Source organism: Gouania willdenowi, chromosome 4, assembly GCF_900634775.1.
Source record: "Gouania willdenowi chromosome 4, fGouWil2.1, whole genome shotgun sequence".
NCBI lineage: Eukaryota > Metazoa > Chordata > Actinopteri > Blenniiformes > Gobiesocidae > Gouania > Gouania willdenowi.
The window spans coordinates 6865415-6882168 of NC_041047.1; the positions used below are offsets into that span (position 1 = coordinate 6865415).

General features: G+C 37.8%; 1 protein-coding gene across 1 annotated transcript in view; it reads right to left on the reverse strand.

Moving 5' to 3' along the window:
- fndc7b (fibronectin type III domain containing 7b) overlaps positions 1 to 16754 on the reverse strand; it is a 70460-nt gene that overhangs the window by 23677 nt on the left and 30029 nt on the right. Inside the window, exons 25-36 of the mRNA XM_028443737.1 lie at positions 16182 to 16442; positions 14529 to 14789; positions 12687 to 12950; positions 11404 to 11664; positions 9685 to 9948; positions 8047 to 8307; positions 6909 to 7181; positions 5781 to 6044; positions 4462 to 4722; positions 3138 to 3401; positions 1835 to 2095; positions 387 to 647 (exon numbers count right to left, since the gene is read on the reverse strand). Coding sequence (XP_028299538.1) covers positions 387 to 647; positions 1835 to 2095; positions 3138 to 3401; positions 4462 to 4722; positions 5781 to 6044; positions 6909 to 7181; positions 8047 to 8307; positions 9685 to 9948; positions 11404 to 11664; positions 12687 to 12950; positions 14529 to 14789; positions 16182 to 16442 — 3156 coding nt within the window. The remainder of the gene's footprint in view (positions 1 to 386; positions 648 to 1834; positions 2096 to 3137; positions 3402 to 4461; positions 4723 to 5780; positions 6045 to 6908; positions 7182 to 8046; positions 8308 to 9684; positions 9949 to 11403; positions 11665 to 12686; positions 12951 to 14528; positions 14790 to 16181; positions 16443 to 16754) is intronic.

Here is a 16754-nt window from a genome sequence, read left to right on the forward strand (position 1 = left end):
TATGTCAATGCATAATGAAACAAGATGTTACTTGTTCCCTGTTAGTTCATTTCATGAATGAAATTAGCTTTTTCTGTTTTCTTAAGCTTTTTGGCACAGATTGCAAACAATATTTCATTATTACACTTTATTTTTTTTTTTATACATTTTTTTTTACAAAGTTGATTAATTTAATTTCGTTTTTAATGTATTATTAAATATGATGTTACTTGCTCTACGTTCATTCAATAAATCTAAAAATGTGTCATTTGTCAGGATTTTTTGGTGGCAATAAATTCAAAGTGGGGCTTGAAAGTTCACCTTCGTTCAAAGTGAAGAATACCTAAAAAAGTTTAAGAACTACTGCACTATGCAAACAATGAAGCCTTGGTCTGAAAAGTTCGCACCTGTCATTATGGTAACGGGTTCTAAGGACTTGGATACATCTTCGCACATATGGTTGCTTGCAGAAATCGTGAGGTTGTATATCTGCCCGCACGCCATGTTAGAAAGCGAGCAGTAGGAGTCAGTGGTGTTACAGGAAGTGGTGAGGCCCTGGTCAGTTTCCGCGGTAACCGTGAAGTACTCAGCGCCTGCTGTCGATGTCCACATGGCCTGGCCGATGTTCACGCTGTACTCAGTCAAAATGATCTCAGGAGGGCACGGCGCTAAAGGAAATAGTGGAGAGAAAGCACAAAAAAGCCTAAATTTAGACAGAATTTGACTAAATTCCAAAGAAAATATCTCTAAATCACATGTGTCAAACTCAAGGCCCGGGGGCCAAATTCAGCCCTTTGGAGCATCAAATTCAGCCTGCTTGAGAAAGTAAAAATGATAGAAAAAAACATGAAAAAATTTAGTAAATTACCAGCTAATTCAGTTTTACATACCTCAGCCACTCAATACAAATATTTAATTTGCAAAGCTCAGTTTTTTTTAGGAAATTTTGTCGTCTGACATGTTTCGTCTGTCAACTGCCAGTATTCCTCAGAGGTGACTGCTTTGACGTATCCCCACGAGTTCTCTCAAAGCAATCCCCTCTGAGGAAGACTGGCAGTTGACAGTTGAAACATGTCAGGAGATAACATTTCTGAATAAACAAAACCTTAACATACAGTATATTTCAGAAAAGAAAACAAAATTAATTTGCTGGAATCTCAAATTATTACATGAAATTTCCCCAAATTCTTGAAATCAGGAAAATTTAAAGTGACGATCCTGCTGGGACTGATATTCTCACATACTTTATCATTTATATATAATTTAGACATGGGAGTGCAAACCAGGGCACATTAATGTTTTGATTTAATTTATTTATTTTGATCATGTAAATGACAACTTAAAAACAGTTTAAAATAAAATAAAATAAATTAAATAAAAAAAAATAACTACATAACAGTATAATATCTTGCATCTTCAAAGTCTTATGCATTGCAGTTTACATGAATGAAAAGAAGTAGAAAGAAGTATAAACTTGTCTAATTTTTTCCACCTAAGATCTGTGGCCCACTTAAGCTCAAACTGGTCCATATTTGGCCCCTGAACTAAAATGAGTTTGACACCCCGGACCTAAATCATTTTAAATACAGCGTAGAAATGTAAAGTCCAAAATGCAGCTCTGTGTGGTAAAATAATTGAACTGAGACTAGGCTAGCGGCTACTGCATCTCATTTTAACTGCAAAGTGTCTATTTATACTGCATTTTTTATCCATATTCATATTCTTGTTTGTAAATTTGATTATAGTGTTTTGTATATTTGTATATTTTTACTGGATTGCTCTAACAGTATTTTCGTTGTACTTGTACAGTGACAATAAATATATCTTATCGTATCTTATCAGACTGTGAATTCACCTGCGATCAGCTCTTCTGCCATGTGTTCAATGCTGCTGCAGGACTCTCCAACAGCGACCAAAGACACTGCATATCTCTGACCACAGGACAACCCTTCCAGTTCACAGTTGGTCAAACTGGTGTTGCACTTCACTGCGGAGCCAGAAGCAGACGTTGCTAACACGGTGTAGGATTCTGCTCCATCAGTTGGAAGCCAGGACACTAGAGTAGTCTGTGTGACGCAGTCGACCACTGCTGAGAGGTGTGAAGGTTTGCAGGGCACTGTGAGGAAAAAAGGCGGAAAAAAAACTTTACAAAGTAGCTCTAGAGCTCTCTAAACCACAGTTTTTCAACCTTTTTTGAGCCAAGGTACATCTTTTCATTGAAAAAAATCCCAAGGCACACCACCAACTGAAAAAAATGTAACTTTGTAGCCTATATTTACAGTCATTATTATCAAAATGTTGAATAGTAATCAAATAAACGCACACAAAAAAGTTTTATGATTTTTCATATTTCTTCTTTCTAATAAAAAAAAGTTATTAACAATTAAGAATCTGCAGTCATTCATAGAAGTGTTTTTAAAAGGAATCAAATGAATGACAGCAAAAAAAAATCAAATTTTTATGTTTATTTAAAACTGCTATTAACAATATGCAGTCATTCTTATCAGTGTCTTGAATATAAATATAAAACAAAACATAAAATATAACATTATATGATTGTGTATTCTATTTATATAATATGTATAAATATAACATTATTATTATTATTATTATTATTATTATTATTATTATTATTATTATATATAATTACCTTTTGTTCTGTGTTGTTAAACGTTAAGAGTTTTAGAGCATCTGTTAGAGCAGTGATTCTCAACTGGTGGGTCGGGACCCAAAAGTGGGTTGCAGAACTGTACTGGGTGGATTCTTTTGGACAGCTGGTCAAAAATAAATTAATACTCGGACTTGTCTTTTATTTTGGAAGAAACTTTTCTTTTGACAGGCATGCTGTGAAATGCATGTTGCACAGGAAAATATATAGATTTATGTTTTAAAAAAGATCATATATGTGTATTCCAAAACTATTTTTGGTTGTTTGTATTGTTGCGATTTAACGACCGTGGCAAAATGTGGGTCCCAGGGTGAGACCAGTTAAGCAATTTGGTAAAATTCAATAATTTCCCACGGCACACCTGACGATCTCTCACAACACACAAGTGTGTCGCGGCACAGTGATTGAAAAACCCTGCTCTAAACTGTCAAACATCCTTTAGCACACTGAACTTTGATATATATCAGGGATGAAATCTACAATGTCCTACCTGAAGGTGTTTCAATCTCTGAAGTGGGTAAACTGTCACAATATCCATCAGAGGAGACCACGGAGACGTGGTAAATCAGACCACAGCCCACTCCGGTCACGTTGCAGGAGCCCTCCGTCGTGGCGAGGCAGCTCGTGCTCTGACCGTTGCTGTCCTGCAGCGTGGCAACATACGAGTCTGCCCCGGCACCATCAGACCAGGAAACAACCAGAGAATTGCTCTCACAGTCTACAACAGCTGTGGTGTTTTCTGGGGTGCAAGGCACTGGTGAGAGAATGCAAAAAAGAAAGAACATTTAAGCCTATTAGTTGTCATATAAGACAATGTCCTTGGTTTAAATTGTGGCTTGTTATTAAAGGGATCCTCCATTGTTTTTACAAGTTTGGCCTAAAACCTTTAAAGTGTACTAATTAGAAGATCTATACCCTACAAAACATATTGTTATACACCATATTCATTTTATTGCCTTTTCAAATGGGTCTACTTTCCAGCTTAAGAGCCTGTGTTCCACCCAAAAAAGAATCTGTGACCACAGGGAGCGACAGTTCCAACTGGTTTGGTTGTAGACAACAAAGCAGAGAAGAACAGTTCTCCTAAGAAACTTATAGGCTGTGTTCGAAATTGCATACTAATGTACTAATCATACTAACGTACTACTCATACTAAATCATCCATCAAATTGAGTATGTAGTGCATTCACATTAGATAGTATGGGAAGATCGAGTATTCGAGAAATACCCGGATGTACATTATATGAATGCACGGTGGGCACACTCGTCATACTCAACCACCCCATGATACATTGCGACCAAAATGTAAAATTGTCCTGGGACCGGCTTCAAGCTAAAAATCAAACATCCGCTTTTCAAAACAAAAGCATTTTTTCTTGTCTTCCATCAGTTGTTAACCCTTTTGTAAATAAGGCTCTTGTTTTTAAGTTAATTAGAAGTGTTGTCAGTAGCACAATGGAGGGTCTCCAAAAATCTCAGAAATGTCGGCATTAAATGTGTTTCTGCAAGTTTTGTGGATCAAATGATCACATGTTGAAATTTTACTTGGTCACTTTCTCGCTTAAATGTTTTCAGAACTTTCAAAAGTAGAGATATTTAGCCTCAGTGTGATTCAGGTTTTTGTCGTAGGTTCAAAATCCATCTTGGAAAACTTGGAAGTATACTTCAGTGGGAACGCTCACCATCCTAATCCTCCTAACCATACTTATAGTATATAGTAGACATTATATACTACTGAGTGTGTAGTGTATAGTAGATTAGTATGCCATTTCAAACACAGCCTTTGTTGAGAACAACTCTTTTGAAATACACACCTGTCTTGATGCTCATGCTGTCGCCTGGTTTGCTGCTGCACACCATGTTCTCGGCAGTCACCGTGGTGGTGTAGTACCGTCCACAGTGCAGGTCTGTCAGGTCACACTGGCTGGAAGGCGACTGGCAGTTGTGCACATGTCCATCGTCTCCCTCTGCCGTCACCGTGTAAATCTGTCCTCCTTCGCTGCTGCTCCACGACACTTTGGCCACGTTGGTGCTGCAGCTCAAACTGGAGCTGAGATTTTCTGGTACACATGGCACTGGACGGGGACAAACAAATTAGTTCCTTGTCATTTCAACAAATTTTCAGGACATCCCACGCAATTCGGTTCTAATTGTTCTGTGATTATTCAATAGGCACACTGTAAATATTTAGTTTGATCGGGTGAATACTTTTTTTTAGATATGGCCAATTTAGTGAGGGGGGTATGTGTTGATTTTTGTTATTTTTCTTCCATTTTCAGCTTCCAATATCTCATGAACTACATCAAATAGGAAGTTGAAAAAGATCTGCTATACATACTATCTGGTGGACATGCCAGCTCCTCAAAATTGGAAAAAAGTTTGTCAGGGTTCTGGGCTCGAACATGTTTGTGCCTTCAGTAAACAACTTTGCAGAACTTGCCCATAACTGCATCTGGGTATGTAAGAAAATATCTGATCTCTGTTTTAATTTATAGTATAAAGATGACTCTTTCTTGGGATATAAAACAAATTTTCTTTATGCGACTTCTTCATTTTTATTTTGAACCTCAACTTTGGGTTATTTCACTACTCGCGAATATTGAAAATACTTTACATGAGGTCAATGTAGCTTCCCTCTGTGTCTCATAATCAATTGTTGTTTATTAGTTTTTCACTAGTAACATAAAAAATATAAAAGCCAATGAATGAATGTACAACATGAGTACACAAAATGAAAAATTACAACAAAAATGACTCCAATTACACACAATAACACTATACAAATACATATAAAGACTCCAAAAACCAACAAAATGACAACATATAACCAAAATGACAATGATATTGCACAAAAATATCTCAAGTAGTTCCTGAGATATTGGAAGCTAAATTGGCCATATCTCAAAAAGTGTTTATCCGATCAAACTGCAAATTTACAGCGTGTCAAATGAATAATCAAGGAACAAGTGGTAAAAATTTTCGGAGACCGAAGTGCGTGGACCATTTATAAAATGACATAGAATGACCCAAATGTATATTTCTGTAATTTCAGATGCAGTTTTCTCATGTGAAATTAATCAGTTTCTTATTTTTTTATTCTAAAACAGTATGTGAAGTGAATTCAATGAACTACCTGTCCTGGTGAGGATCCCTTCGCTCTCTGAACTGTTGCACGTTTGCCCCTGAGCCGTGACATGTAGGATGTACAATTGTCCGCACGGCAGGTCTGTGACGTCACAGTTGGCGTCTGAAGTTTTGCAGCAGCTGGTTATTCCTCTTGATAGCTCCTCCAGTGTGGCCGTGTACGACACCGCACCGAAGACAGGCAACCAGCTGATGCTGATGGTCCCATTATTGCAGTCAACAGACTGTGTAACATTCTCTGGAGAACAGGGAGCTAAGGGAGGACAGGCACAGTGAGGAACAGTTCGACAAAGGTGATATTAATTCAACAAATGAAGACCACGGATTAAATTAATCTGCAAGCTTTAGAGCAGGGGTATCAAAGTAATTTTAGTTCAGGGGCTAAATACGAACCAGTTTGATGTTAAGTGGGACACAGATCATAGATGGGAAAAAGAGCAAACTCAACATTAATGTGCCCTGGTTTTTACTTCCACATATAAATTATATATAAATGATACAGTATGTGAGAATATGATCAGTCCCAGAAGGATCTACATTTAAAATTCCCCTGATTTTGGGAATTTGGGGACGTTTTGTGCAAATATTGCTTTTAGGTGGGGGAGAAAAGACCAACTTTAACATTATTGTGCCCTAGTTTTCAATATTAGTTCAATTCACTTTAAAAATTCTCGATTTTGTCACCAATTTTTGTGTAATTTAGGGGAATTTTCAATTTGTGGAATTGCTTGTGAGAAATTGCAACATTTGTGGGAAGAATTGAGAGTTCTTTCCACAATTTGCAATTAAAAATAACTACATTCATGTGATGTAAACAAAGGAAAAATGCAAGCCCCTAAAATATTGTGGAGTTGGTGAATTTAATCTACAACTGGATTATTTGGTCATTTACACAATAGTTCATGTTTTCTCTGTGATCTTTACTTACTCCCGCAGACCGAATTTGATGCTCGGAAGGGCTGGATATGGACCCCAGGCCTTGAGTTTGACACGTGCTTTAGAGTCTTATTGTTTTTCGGGAAATTCATATTTTAATTTTTTAAAAATCAAGCATGTATTTTTCTAAATTGTTTCTTCTTCTACTGAGAACAACACACAGCGTTTCATGATCTCTCACCAGTCTCAGCTGTGATGGCGTTGCTGGGTGCACTGGCGCACTGCTGGTCCTGAGCTCTCAGGGTAAAGGTGAGATTCTGGCTGCAGGCCAACGGCGGCAGCGAACACATCCCATCTGACGTGATGTTACACTCAAACATCTGTACGTTGTCTGTCGTCCTGTCCGTTGCCATGACGACGTAGTTCTCGGCCCCCGCCGACTCGTTATACATCACCCACGCCGAGTTTGACAAGCAGTCGATCTCCACGTCTGACAAGCGAGGGATGCAGGGCACTGGATGGGACAAAGTTGGAAGAATAATGACATTTTGCTTCGGGATAATTTACGTACTTCACAAGTTCATCATCGTTAAGTTAATCATACCACTAGGGCAGTGGTTCCCAACTTTCTTTGGGTTTTGACCCCGTTTTTATATCACAAATTGCTGGCGAACCCAGAGACTTTCTTTCTCTAAAATAAGTGTTTTTAATCATGTTTATTATACCATGTTACAAATACAAAGTTACAAAATGCATCAGCTCAGATAGTTTCACACTGCTTTTTATCAGAACTAGATTTATATTTCAGAAAGTGAAAGTACAGAATACAACTGTTAGAGAATGTATGTGGTGTTTTAATTTTAAAAAGAATAAAAAATATTTAATATCTTGGAGCTTTCTGCCCATTCCTGCACTGTATATCACTATTTCTGTGATATTCATGTCACTACTGTTTTGTATATGAATGTATATTTATTTTTGTATATATTCTCTTTGTATTACAGGTGTTTTTGTATTTTTATTAGTTTTTCTATATTTATTGCTATTATTATTTTACTCGATCTATTATTTAAGGGCTTAACGGGGCACTTGGGGACATTATGTCCATGACAAATAAAAATCCTTGATTTATGTATTGGTTTTTTTAACTGCGCAAAATAATAAAAATATAAACATTTTATTTTAATCATTACTTTTTTATATTTTATCATTACTAGACATTTCAGGGTCTAAGCTTGACATTCAATACAGATTTTCATGTTTTTCCATCCTATATCAACACTAGATTTAACTCAACTGGCTTTTGCAACATTTTAAAAACAACCAATGCCTGTAAATGTTTTGTTTTTCACTAAAATGCTCCAACAGCTTCAACATGCCTGTGGTTATGGTTTTTATCACGCTGTCTCTGCCCACACAGCCGTCCCTGGACGGTGTGATGCTGATGTCGTACTCCGTCCCACACTCTAACGCCGTCAGATTGCAGCCCGGGTTTGTGCTGCTGCAGTTGTGTGTGCGATTCATGGCGTCGATGGCGGAGACTCTGTAGGAAACTCCAGGCATGCTATTGATCCAGGTGACGGACACAGCTCCTGTGCGGCAATCCACGGTGGGTTGGAAGGTGGAGAGAGGGCAGGGAGCTGAGCAGACCAGGGAACACAAACATTGAGGTTGAGATCGTGTAAGACAGGGCTACTTAACTACAATTTAAATTGGGCCAGATTGAAGACGTGTTGAACATTTTCTATGGTCACTAACACAAATTTTAAATCAACAGAATTGTATATAATAAGAATCCCATTGCATACTTTAAAAAGTTTATCAAGTTTCATAATTTGGCAAAAAATGTGTTTAATGTGACTAATGTCTTGAAAGGGATCCTCCACTGTTTTTACAAATCTGACCTAAAATCTTATAAATGTACTTATTAGAAGATCTATGTCTAACAAACTGCATTATTATTCACCATATTGATTTAATTGCCTTTTAAAAATGGGACTACTTTACAGTTTAAGAGCCTGTGTTCCGCCATCTTGAAATCACTTGATTGATGACGTCACATGGCTAAAAAAAAAAATTGTGTCCGTAGTTCCAACTTTGAGGTTTGGTAGTAGACATTGAAACAGAGAAGATGAGATCTCCTTAGGGACAGTTCACAGATTTTTCTCTTTCTGTAAGCAAAAGATTGTTACATCGACATCTTTAACTTGTCCTGGTTTTTCAGAACAAATAAAAGCAGCACAAATTGTCATTTTGATTGAAAAAGCTGCTAAATGATCTAAAAATCAGGCTGAATGCTTCACTCCACTAGAAAACAATGGGATGTTTACAGGCAGTGGGGCCGTGTGACATTGTCAATCATGTGATTTCAAGATGGCAGAATAGGCTCTAAAATGTAGAGTAGTCACATTTTTAACAGGCCATTTAATAAATATTGTATAAATATAAATTTTGTTAGTCATAAATTTTCTAATAACTACATTTGAAAGATTTTAGGCCAAACTTGTAAAAACAGTGGAGGATTCCTTTAATAATTCCACTCCAACATGCAAAGTGACAGTTATGTAACTTTTTCTTTTACCTTAAAGGTTAAAGATATAATTTAGTCCTCATAGATCAATAAAACAAAGATAATTTGCTCAAAAAAAATATGTAAGGAGCTGAATTTGCAGCTCAAGTTTGTTTTGATCGTCACTGTAAACAGTCTGTTTATTGACATTTTCAAAAATCTTTCACGCAATGCATTGTGGGATGTGGTGTGTTTTTACTGTCAATAAACTGAGGGTTTCAGCATTTAACTTTTAAATTTTTCTTCAAACCTACAATATGTCATTATCTAATTTACATCAGAAATTTTCATCTGCAGCAGCTTTAATGTGTGCTGTTTCTAACTTTTAAAAAGTGCAGCATCATGTTTGCACGGAGCCAATACTTCTGCAACAACAAACAATGATGAAGGATGCCCGTGGGTCGTTGAATGTAGCTGTTTGTGCGATCCCACCTGTAGCTTCACCCACCTGTAGTGACTTGTTTCACAGGACTGTTGGAGCTGTTGCAGGTATTATCCATAGCCACCACAGTTACACTGTAGGTTAGATCACAGTCCAGGCTCTGCACCACACAGTGATGTTCACTGGTGTCACAGATCCTGCTGACTAAACCGTTGTTGCTTGTCACAGAAGCTTGGAAATGCAGGAAGTAACCGGTTGACTGCCATGTGATGTTGAGTGTTCCAGAAAGACAGTCCAGGTGGTTCTGGATGCTTTCAGGGATACATGGAGCTAAAGAGAAATCAAGGAGTGTGGTCACAAAGAAAGCAGGAGTTCAGTGGTTTTTGCCAGGTTTATTTTTAACTTTGTTGGTCTATGCATTTGTGATTTTTTTGGAAAACTTTAGCAATTTGGTTTTGTTTAGGGTGACTATATTTTGATTTCCAAAAAAGAAGAAACTTGAGCCGAACCCAGTGTCACGGTCTGGGTTTACCTCCGTACTGAGATTCTCTTACAATCTCAGTACGTGACTGCTACGTACTGAGAGGTACCCGTGCTGGATTAGCCATGCTCAGAGATTGCTGTACTGATTTTAAAAAAATGCTTAAAACATCACATCGATAAAAAATCAACCAATGATAAAAAAAAAATAATATGATTGTCATGATCAGATTGATATGAATACAACAGCTTATTATTGTAAAGTTACATTAGGTTAACTGTTATTTATTGCAATGTATATCATAATCATTTTTTTTGAAAAATAAATTACCCTTCACCATGAAAAAGATTAACCTGTCTATCCTTTCTTTGTGGCGTTGGAACCTCTCCTGCCTCGTATATTGAGCAGTTGTACATTTGTACCCAAGAAAAGAAGCCATTCAGCACTCGTCAAATAACATTAGCTTTGAAATTTAATTTTCAATCTCAGCACGGCAAAAGTAGAAAAACTCACAGTGGAACTAGCAAGAATAAATTTTCTGGTAGTGGAAATGCTCATAAACGATCTCAGTACGAGGTAAACTCAGACCGTGACACCTGCGGTGTTCGACGTTTTCTTGAATCTACTTTGAAATGGGAAAATACAATATAGTAGATAAATAAGTTGTTATTGTCCATTAAAAAAATCATTCCTCTCTTTATAACAAAGACTTAAAAACAATCTGAAATCAGTGGTGACTCAAGTCAATCACCTTCATTATGATTACAACAATCTGACCTTGAAAAATCTCATATAAACCTTCTTAAAATATCTCAATAACTGAAACAACGAGAAACTTAAATAAAACTTTAACACAATAATCATTAAATATACACTTCAATAAATAATTGTGACCCTAACTTCCTACAGGATAAGTTTCTCTGAACCTCCATGGAGATTTTATAATCTAGGAGGGTTTTCCTGACATTTTCTTTTCATTAAATCCACCAGTATTTGGTCTCTTTCAGTCATTGTTTTCTCTCTAGTGCGTGTCTGTGATGATTTCATCAAAAAAAGTGGCATCTTCACATCATGTGTGAGTAAGATTACAGCAATTAACTTTTTAGCTTTCAGAATTTCTTTCAGAGCATACATTAGCAGAGCTACAGTCTTTTAAATTAACCTGTTCTCCGAGATGCGTTCAGGGTCCTTGGGAAACCCGGACATTTTCATCAATTTATAAAATCCGGCCGGATGGTCCGGACATGCCTGGGAAAATCCGAACGTATGGTCGCCCTAAAAAGTTTTGTGATTATAAACCCTACCAGTTTGTGTCGTTGTCACTTCACTCCTGGATCCAGCGCAGGCCCCATCAACTCCCATCACATAGACTGAGTACTCTCGTCCACATGGCAGATCGGATACCTGGCAGGAGGTGCTGACGGTGTCACACGACCACTGACCACCGTCTGCGTCTTCAGCCACCACAGTGTAGGAGACGGAGCCCTGCGACGCTTCCCATGACACTACGATGTTGTTTGACTGACAGGTGGAGGTTACACTCAGCTGGGTGGGGGGGCAAGGAGCTGGAGGAATAGGGGGAATGTTCATCAACAGACATCAAGTCTCTCTCATTGTGCTGGAACATTAACTCACTCTACTTTGCACCATCGGAGGGTGTCAAAGCATGAACTGCCTCATAGGCTTCTGCATCTGAATCAGATTGAAGTCTGATTGAGCCTCAGACCTCACTTGCCTTATTTTAGTGTCCTGATGATATTCTGACTAAAATACTGTCTTACTTATACGGAATAGGATTAGGGCCACTGGAGAAGAAGAAAAAACAGAACCCCTGAAAAAAATAATAAATAAAAAAATCACAATTGTAGAACACGTTTTTAAATTATATGGTTATCCTTTATTTATTTATTTTAGTCTTAATCTTTTTTTTGTCTTGATTTTTTTTCTGTCTAAGCCTATTTTTTTCCAGTACTTTTTTTTTTTTTTGTCATTTTCATCTGTTTCCTGGAGAATGTCTTCTCTTCAAGGTCATTCACAATTAGGTCATCTGCTGCCTAATTCCACCTGTGGTATGTGCGGGAGGAGCTTGCAGGCGTCCCGAAATAGTAAAAAAACAAACAATTAAGACAAAAAAAAATTAAGACTAAAAATTAAAACACAGACAACCATATGATTAAAAAACGTGTTATACAATTTTTTATTTTTTTTTTCAGTGGTCGTATTTCTTTTCCGTAAACTTAGGTAATACAGTATGTAAAAACTTTTAAAGAAAAGTTCTTTCATCACCTCTTGGATACAAAATTTCGTTTTTGATTAAAATTTTTCACTCTTAGTAAAACTGTTTCTACATTTTTTCTATTGCAAAATATCGCTCTTACCGTAGCTATTACAAAATAGTTTGTTTTTAGATTGATTGATGACAACTGCCTTGTTTTTCATTATGTTCTCTGGCCTATACTTTTCTCACTGTTTCAACATGTCAGGCAACAATCAGGTCTGCGTGTGGCTCATAAAATGTGAGAAACTACTATTAATTTATAAATCCTCAAAGGTGGCAGTTTTAAAACCTTGTAACAGGGTGATGTACCTGTGTTGACTATGTGCCATTCCTGGGCCGGGCTCTGACAGCGCTGTCCTTGTCCGCTGACGCTGACTCTATAGCTTTCCCCACAGCGCAGCGACGTGATGTTACAAGAGGAGTTGGTGCTCCAGCAGGTCTTCTCACTGTTGATGTCAACAGTATCAACAGAGACGTTGTAGTAAAGGATGCCGCTGCTGGGAGTCCACGACACCATGACGCTGTTGGTGTTACATTCCAGTGAGGTGGTCAGGCCACTGTGAGGACAAGGACCTGCACAAGAAGTGATTATAGCACATCTTTAGTAATCTGCTTTCTCATTCTCCATCTGTTGCTGGTTGTTTTGAAACCTTTGTTTATCATCACATCCTTACCACCTAAAAATTCATCTATTCATAATAAAAAATCTTTGTTGTGCTGAACCAAACTCAGGTTTTAACACAAATAAAGACATAGTGTAGGCCTCACAAATCAAAAAATTTAAGATATTTCTTCTGCAAACGGGTCAATTAATTCACAAATAGTTTTTGTTTTGACTGCATAACAAACAACAGGTTTGTGGACAAGTGGTCATGTGACTTAAACTTGGGAAAAGTTTTGCGCATCGCATTCTGGGATTGCGATACCCATAGAGCAGTGTTTCCCGAACTTTATTGCCTCTTAGCCTTTATTTTGTTATTGCAAGTACAGTACCCCTTGGCTCATGTTATACATTATATATTTGTGTCACATTAACCTTGAATTGAGGCCTTTTTAATCATTTATTTCTGTTGTTTTGCCCGTTTTAGAATTTGAACTTCACTTTTTGGTGTATTTTAAAGAGTTGTGCCACAAATTATTATTGATGGATGAGAAAAAAAAGTCTGTGTGCATGTAAAAAAAAAAAATCTAGAATGTTGAAAACAGTTCAAGTACCCCTAGGGCAGCGGTCTGCAACCTTTACTCTCAAAAGAGCCATTTTGCCTCATATCACCTGGATTAAAGTTCTACCGGAGCCGATGAAAAAGGAATGAAGACAATATAGTGTATGCAATTCTTTGCAGTTAAACTTATGTTGAATAATGTTATATAAAGAAAGGTTTTTTGAGTTAATGTATTTAACGGGCTACAACAAATAAATGAATCTATCCCCCCACACAATTAAAATCTTTATTTTCTTCCAGAAGTCTTTTTATTGATTGAATTATCTTACCAGTGATTTAAAACTTAAGGTTGGTCTGTAGATGTTACAGGAGGTGAAGTCGGATCGTGGAGTTATTGCACAATGTGAATTATCTTTAATTCACATTGTGAATTAAAGATAATTCACAATGTGAATTATCTTACCAAATAAAATCATGTTATATCATGATTTTATTTGGTGTCAATGTAATTAATCATTAATACATTAATACTCTCTGTAAGAAAATAACAATTCCTTATTTCAATATATTTTTAAAGCTATCGGGAGCCATTGCAAAAGAGTCAATGAGCCGCAGGTTGCAGACCCCTGCCCTAGGGGTACATGTACCTCAGTGTGGGAACCACTGCTATAGAGGAATGCACAGATGACACGGAAGCAGAAAAGATTTCTTACAGATTTTGCAAGAAAGAGAGCGAGGTTTTGGCGTAACTTACGTGAAAGGCCTCTCGTTATCACGCTAAATTTACAGCACAAGGTCAGACTGTGATGTTTGAAGTTATATTTGTGTATATTTAAAGCAGTAGTTTGCTTGACAACATTTTGGTTCTGCTTTGTTTGTGGAGTCTCACTCAGCGAGATATTGGCTCTATTTTTCTGTTCTTCTGTCGTCATTAGTGTCTGGCTCCAGTGTAACACTAAAATGTACTACTTTAGTAAACTGTGATCACCTGTGGTGGCAGTGACCGTCTCGCTGGCCAAACTGTCACAGGTGTCGTGGCGAGCAACCACCGTGATGTTGTAGTCCTGTCCACACGCCAGGTCTTGGAAGTCACAGCTGGTGTCGGTGCTGGTGCATTCATCGTAGTGGCCCAGGCTCCCCTGAGCATAGACAGTGTAGGACGTTGCTCCCAGAGCTGAGTCCCATGTCACCAGAGTGATGTTGGTGTTGCAGTTGACATGAGCTTCCACGTGTGTGGGAATGCATGGAGCTGCAAGACAGAGGAACTAAAGGGATCACTGAGGGTTTTAAATGTCCACAGCATGTCCTTCAGTTGGTAGTAATTCTTATGCGAGAAGGTTTTGGGGATTAAGAAGATTTTTTAAGGATGATCATGAATCAATAAGAATAAATGTGCTTTTATTGGTAGCTATATAAAAGGGTACCTGTAGTGAAAACAAAACATGTGCACCTTTCTATAAAAAAACACATTAAAAGGACTAAAAGGACGATTTCATACCTTGGAGCATAAACTATGGAGAGCCGCCATTTTGGACAGGATATGACACACTTTCGTTCATCGGCCTGGCCTGTTGGTTTAAAGAAATTGTGCATTGTGGGAGGTAGGGGCGTAACAGGTCTGTTTACATTGTGGGACGTGTGTAAACTCTCCCTTATTGATAACAGTGCAGCATCCAGGTCGTATGATAAGAGAGGGTTAAATATCACCTTTCTCAATAACTGCCTGCTTCTTATATGTCTTCCTGTATCCACTCAGCATGCAGAATTAGCCTAACGAAAAGAGCTGTTATTACCAGCAGAAACGAGACACGGCTGAGAAGTTAGGTGTTGGAAGTGCACAAATATGGCTATCAAATGTGATGAAAGCTGCGTGAAAGTATATTTGTTCATGGACTGCGCCCTAATGAACAGGTAAGTTCCCCTGATAGAGTTCATCATTTATCCACCAGGAAATAAGTGGGAACAATGTGATAGGAGCACGGTTAGTGTCAAGACAGCCGATTATAGTATCCCCTGTAAGCAGAAACGTAGTAGTGCTCTGAACAAGTACGTTTATAAGCTGATTTGAGATTATATGAGGAAGAATTATGTCGGGACCGCGTCTGATTTCAGACGTAACTTTGGCTTGATGCCCATTAGCTTAGCCCGCAGATCCTTGTCACAGCAGCTCAGCTTGAAGCGGTCCTCATATATCACCGAATTCCGTCCGAACGGAAACGTTTTAAGTGTGTATCTCGTGCCGATATTATGGAGCCAACGTCTGGATAACTCTGAATTAGTGTTGTTATTTGGCTCAGAGACGCAAAATAAATATTTTTGCAGGGTTTTTTCCTTGTCGTTATAGCAAACATTGGCAATGTTGCCTAGCAATAGCTAACAGGAATCAACAACAGTGCATTACATCATAACCAAAATGGCGACTCCACATAGTTTATGCCGGAAGGTATAAAATCGTTGTAAAAAAGTCCTTTGAATTTTTTTTTTTCTATAATTTTTTTTTCAAAGGTGCAAATATTTTGTTTATTAGTAATAAAATAAACACATTTTTTGTTATATACACATTTTCACTACAGGTACCCTTTAAAACAACTACCATACTGTTTTAACACAACCTCACCCTTTCTTTTGCAATGCTACGTACCCATGGTTAGCAGCTCTGGCATTGTGGGCTCACTGCTGCACGTGTCAGTGTGTCCGACCACGCTGATCATGTAACTCCTGCCACACGACAGCTGCTCAAAGGTGCAGTTGGAGCTGTTGGAGTGGCACACGGTGATCATTCCTATGGCGTCCATGGCAGAAACCTCCTGAGTCTGATCTGGGCCAGAGTTTTCCCAGGTGACAAACACTTCCTGGGTGTGGCACTGCAGGTCCACTGACATAGTGTTGGGTGTGCAGGGAGCTAAGGAAGGAACAATGAAACAAATGAAGCAAAACCTGCAGAATGTATTTGCGTTCATACATTAATGCTAAGCTAATGATAAAGCTAGGTTAATACTAATGCTAGGTTATTGCTAATACTAATACTAGGTTAATGTTAATGCTAGGTTAATGCAATTGCTCGGCTCATGCTTTTTTTTTTTTTCACCTTGTCTGCACATGCTGTTGAAGGTTAACACTACAAGAAGTGCAATCTTTTAACAGCAATGCATATTTTATTATTGCAATTAAATAAATGAATTTATTTCATTGCATAATTGTGACCATCACCAGC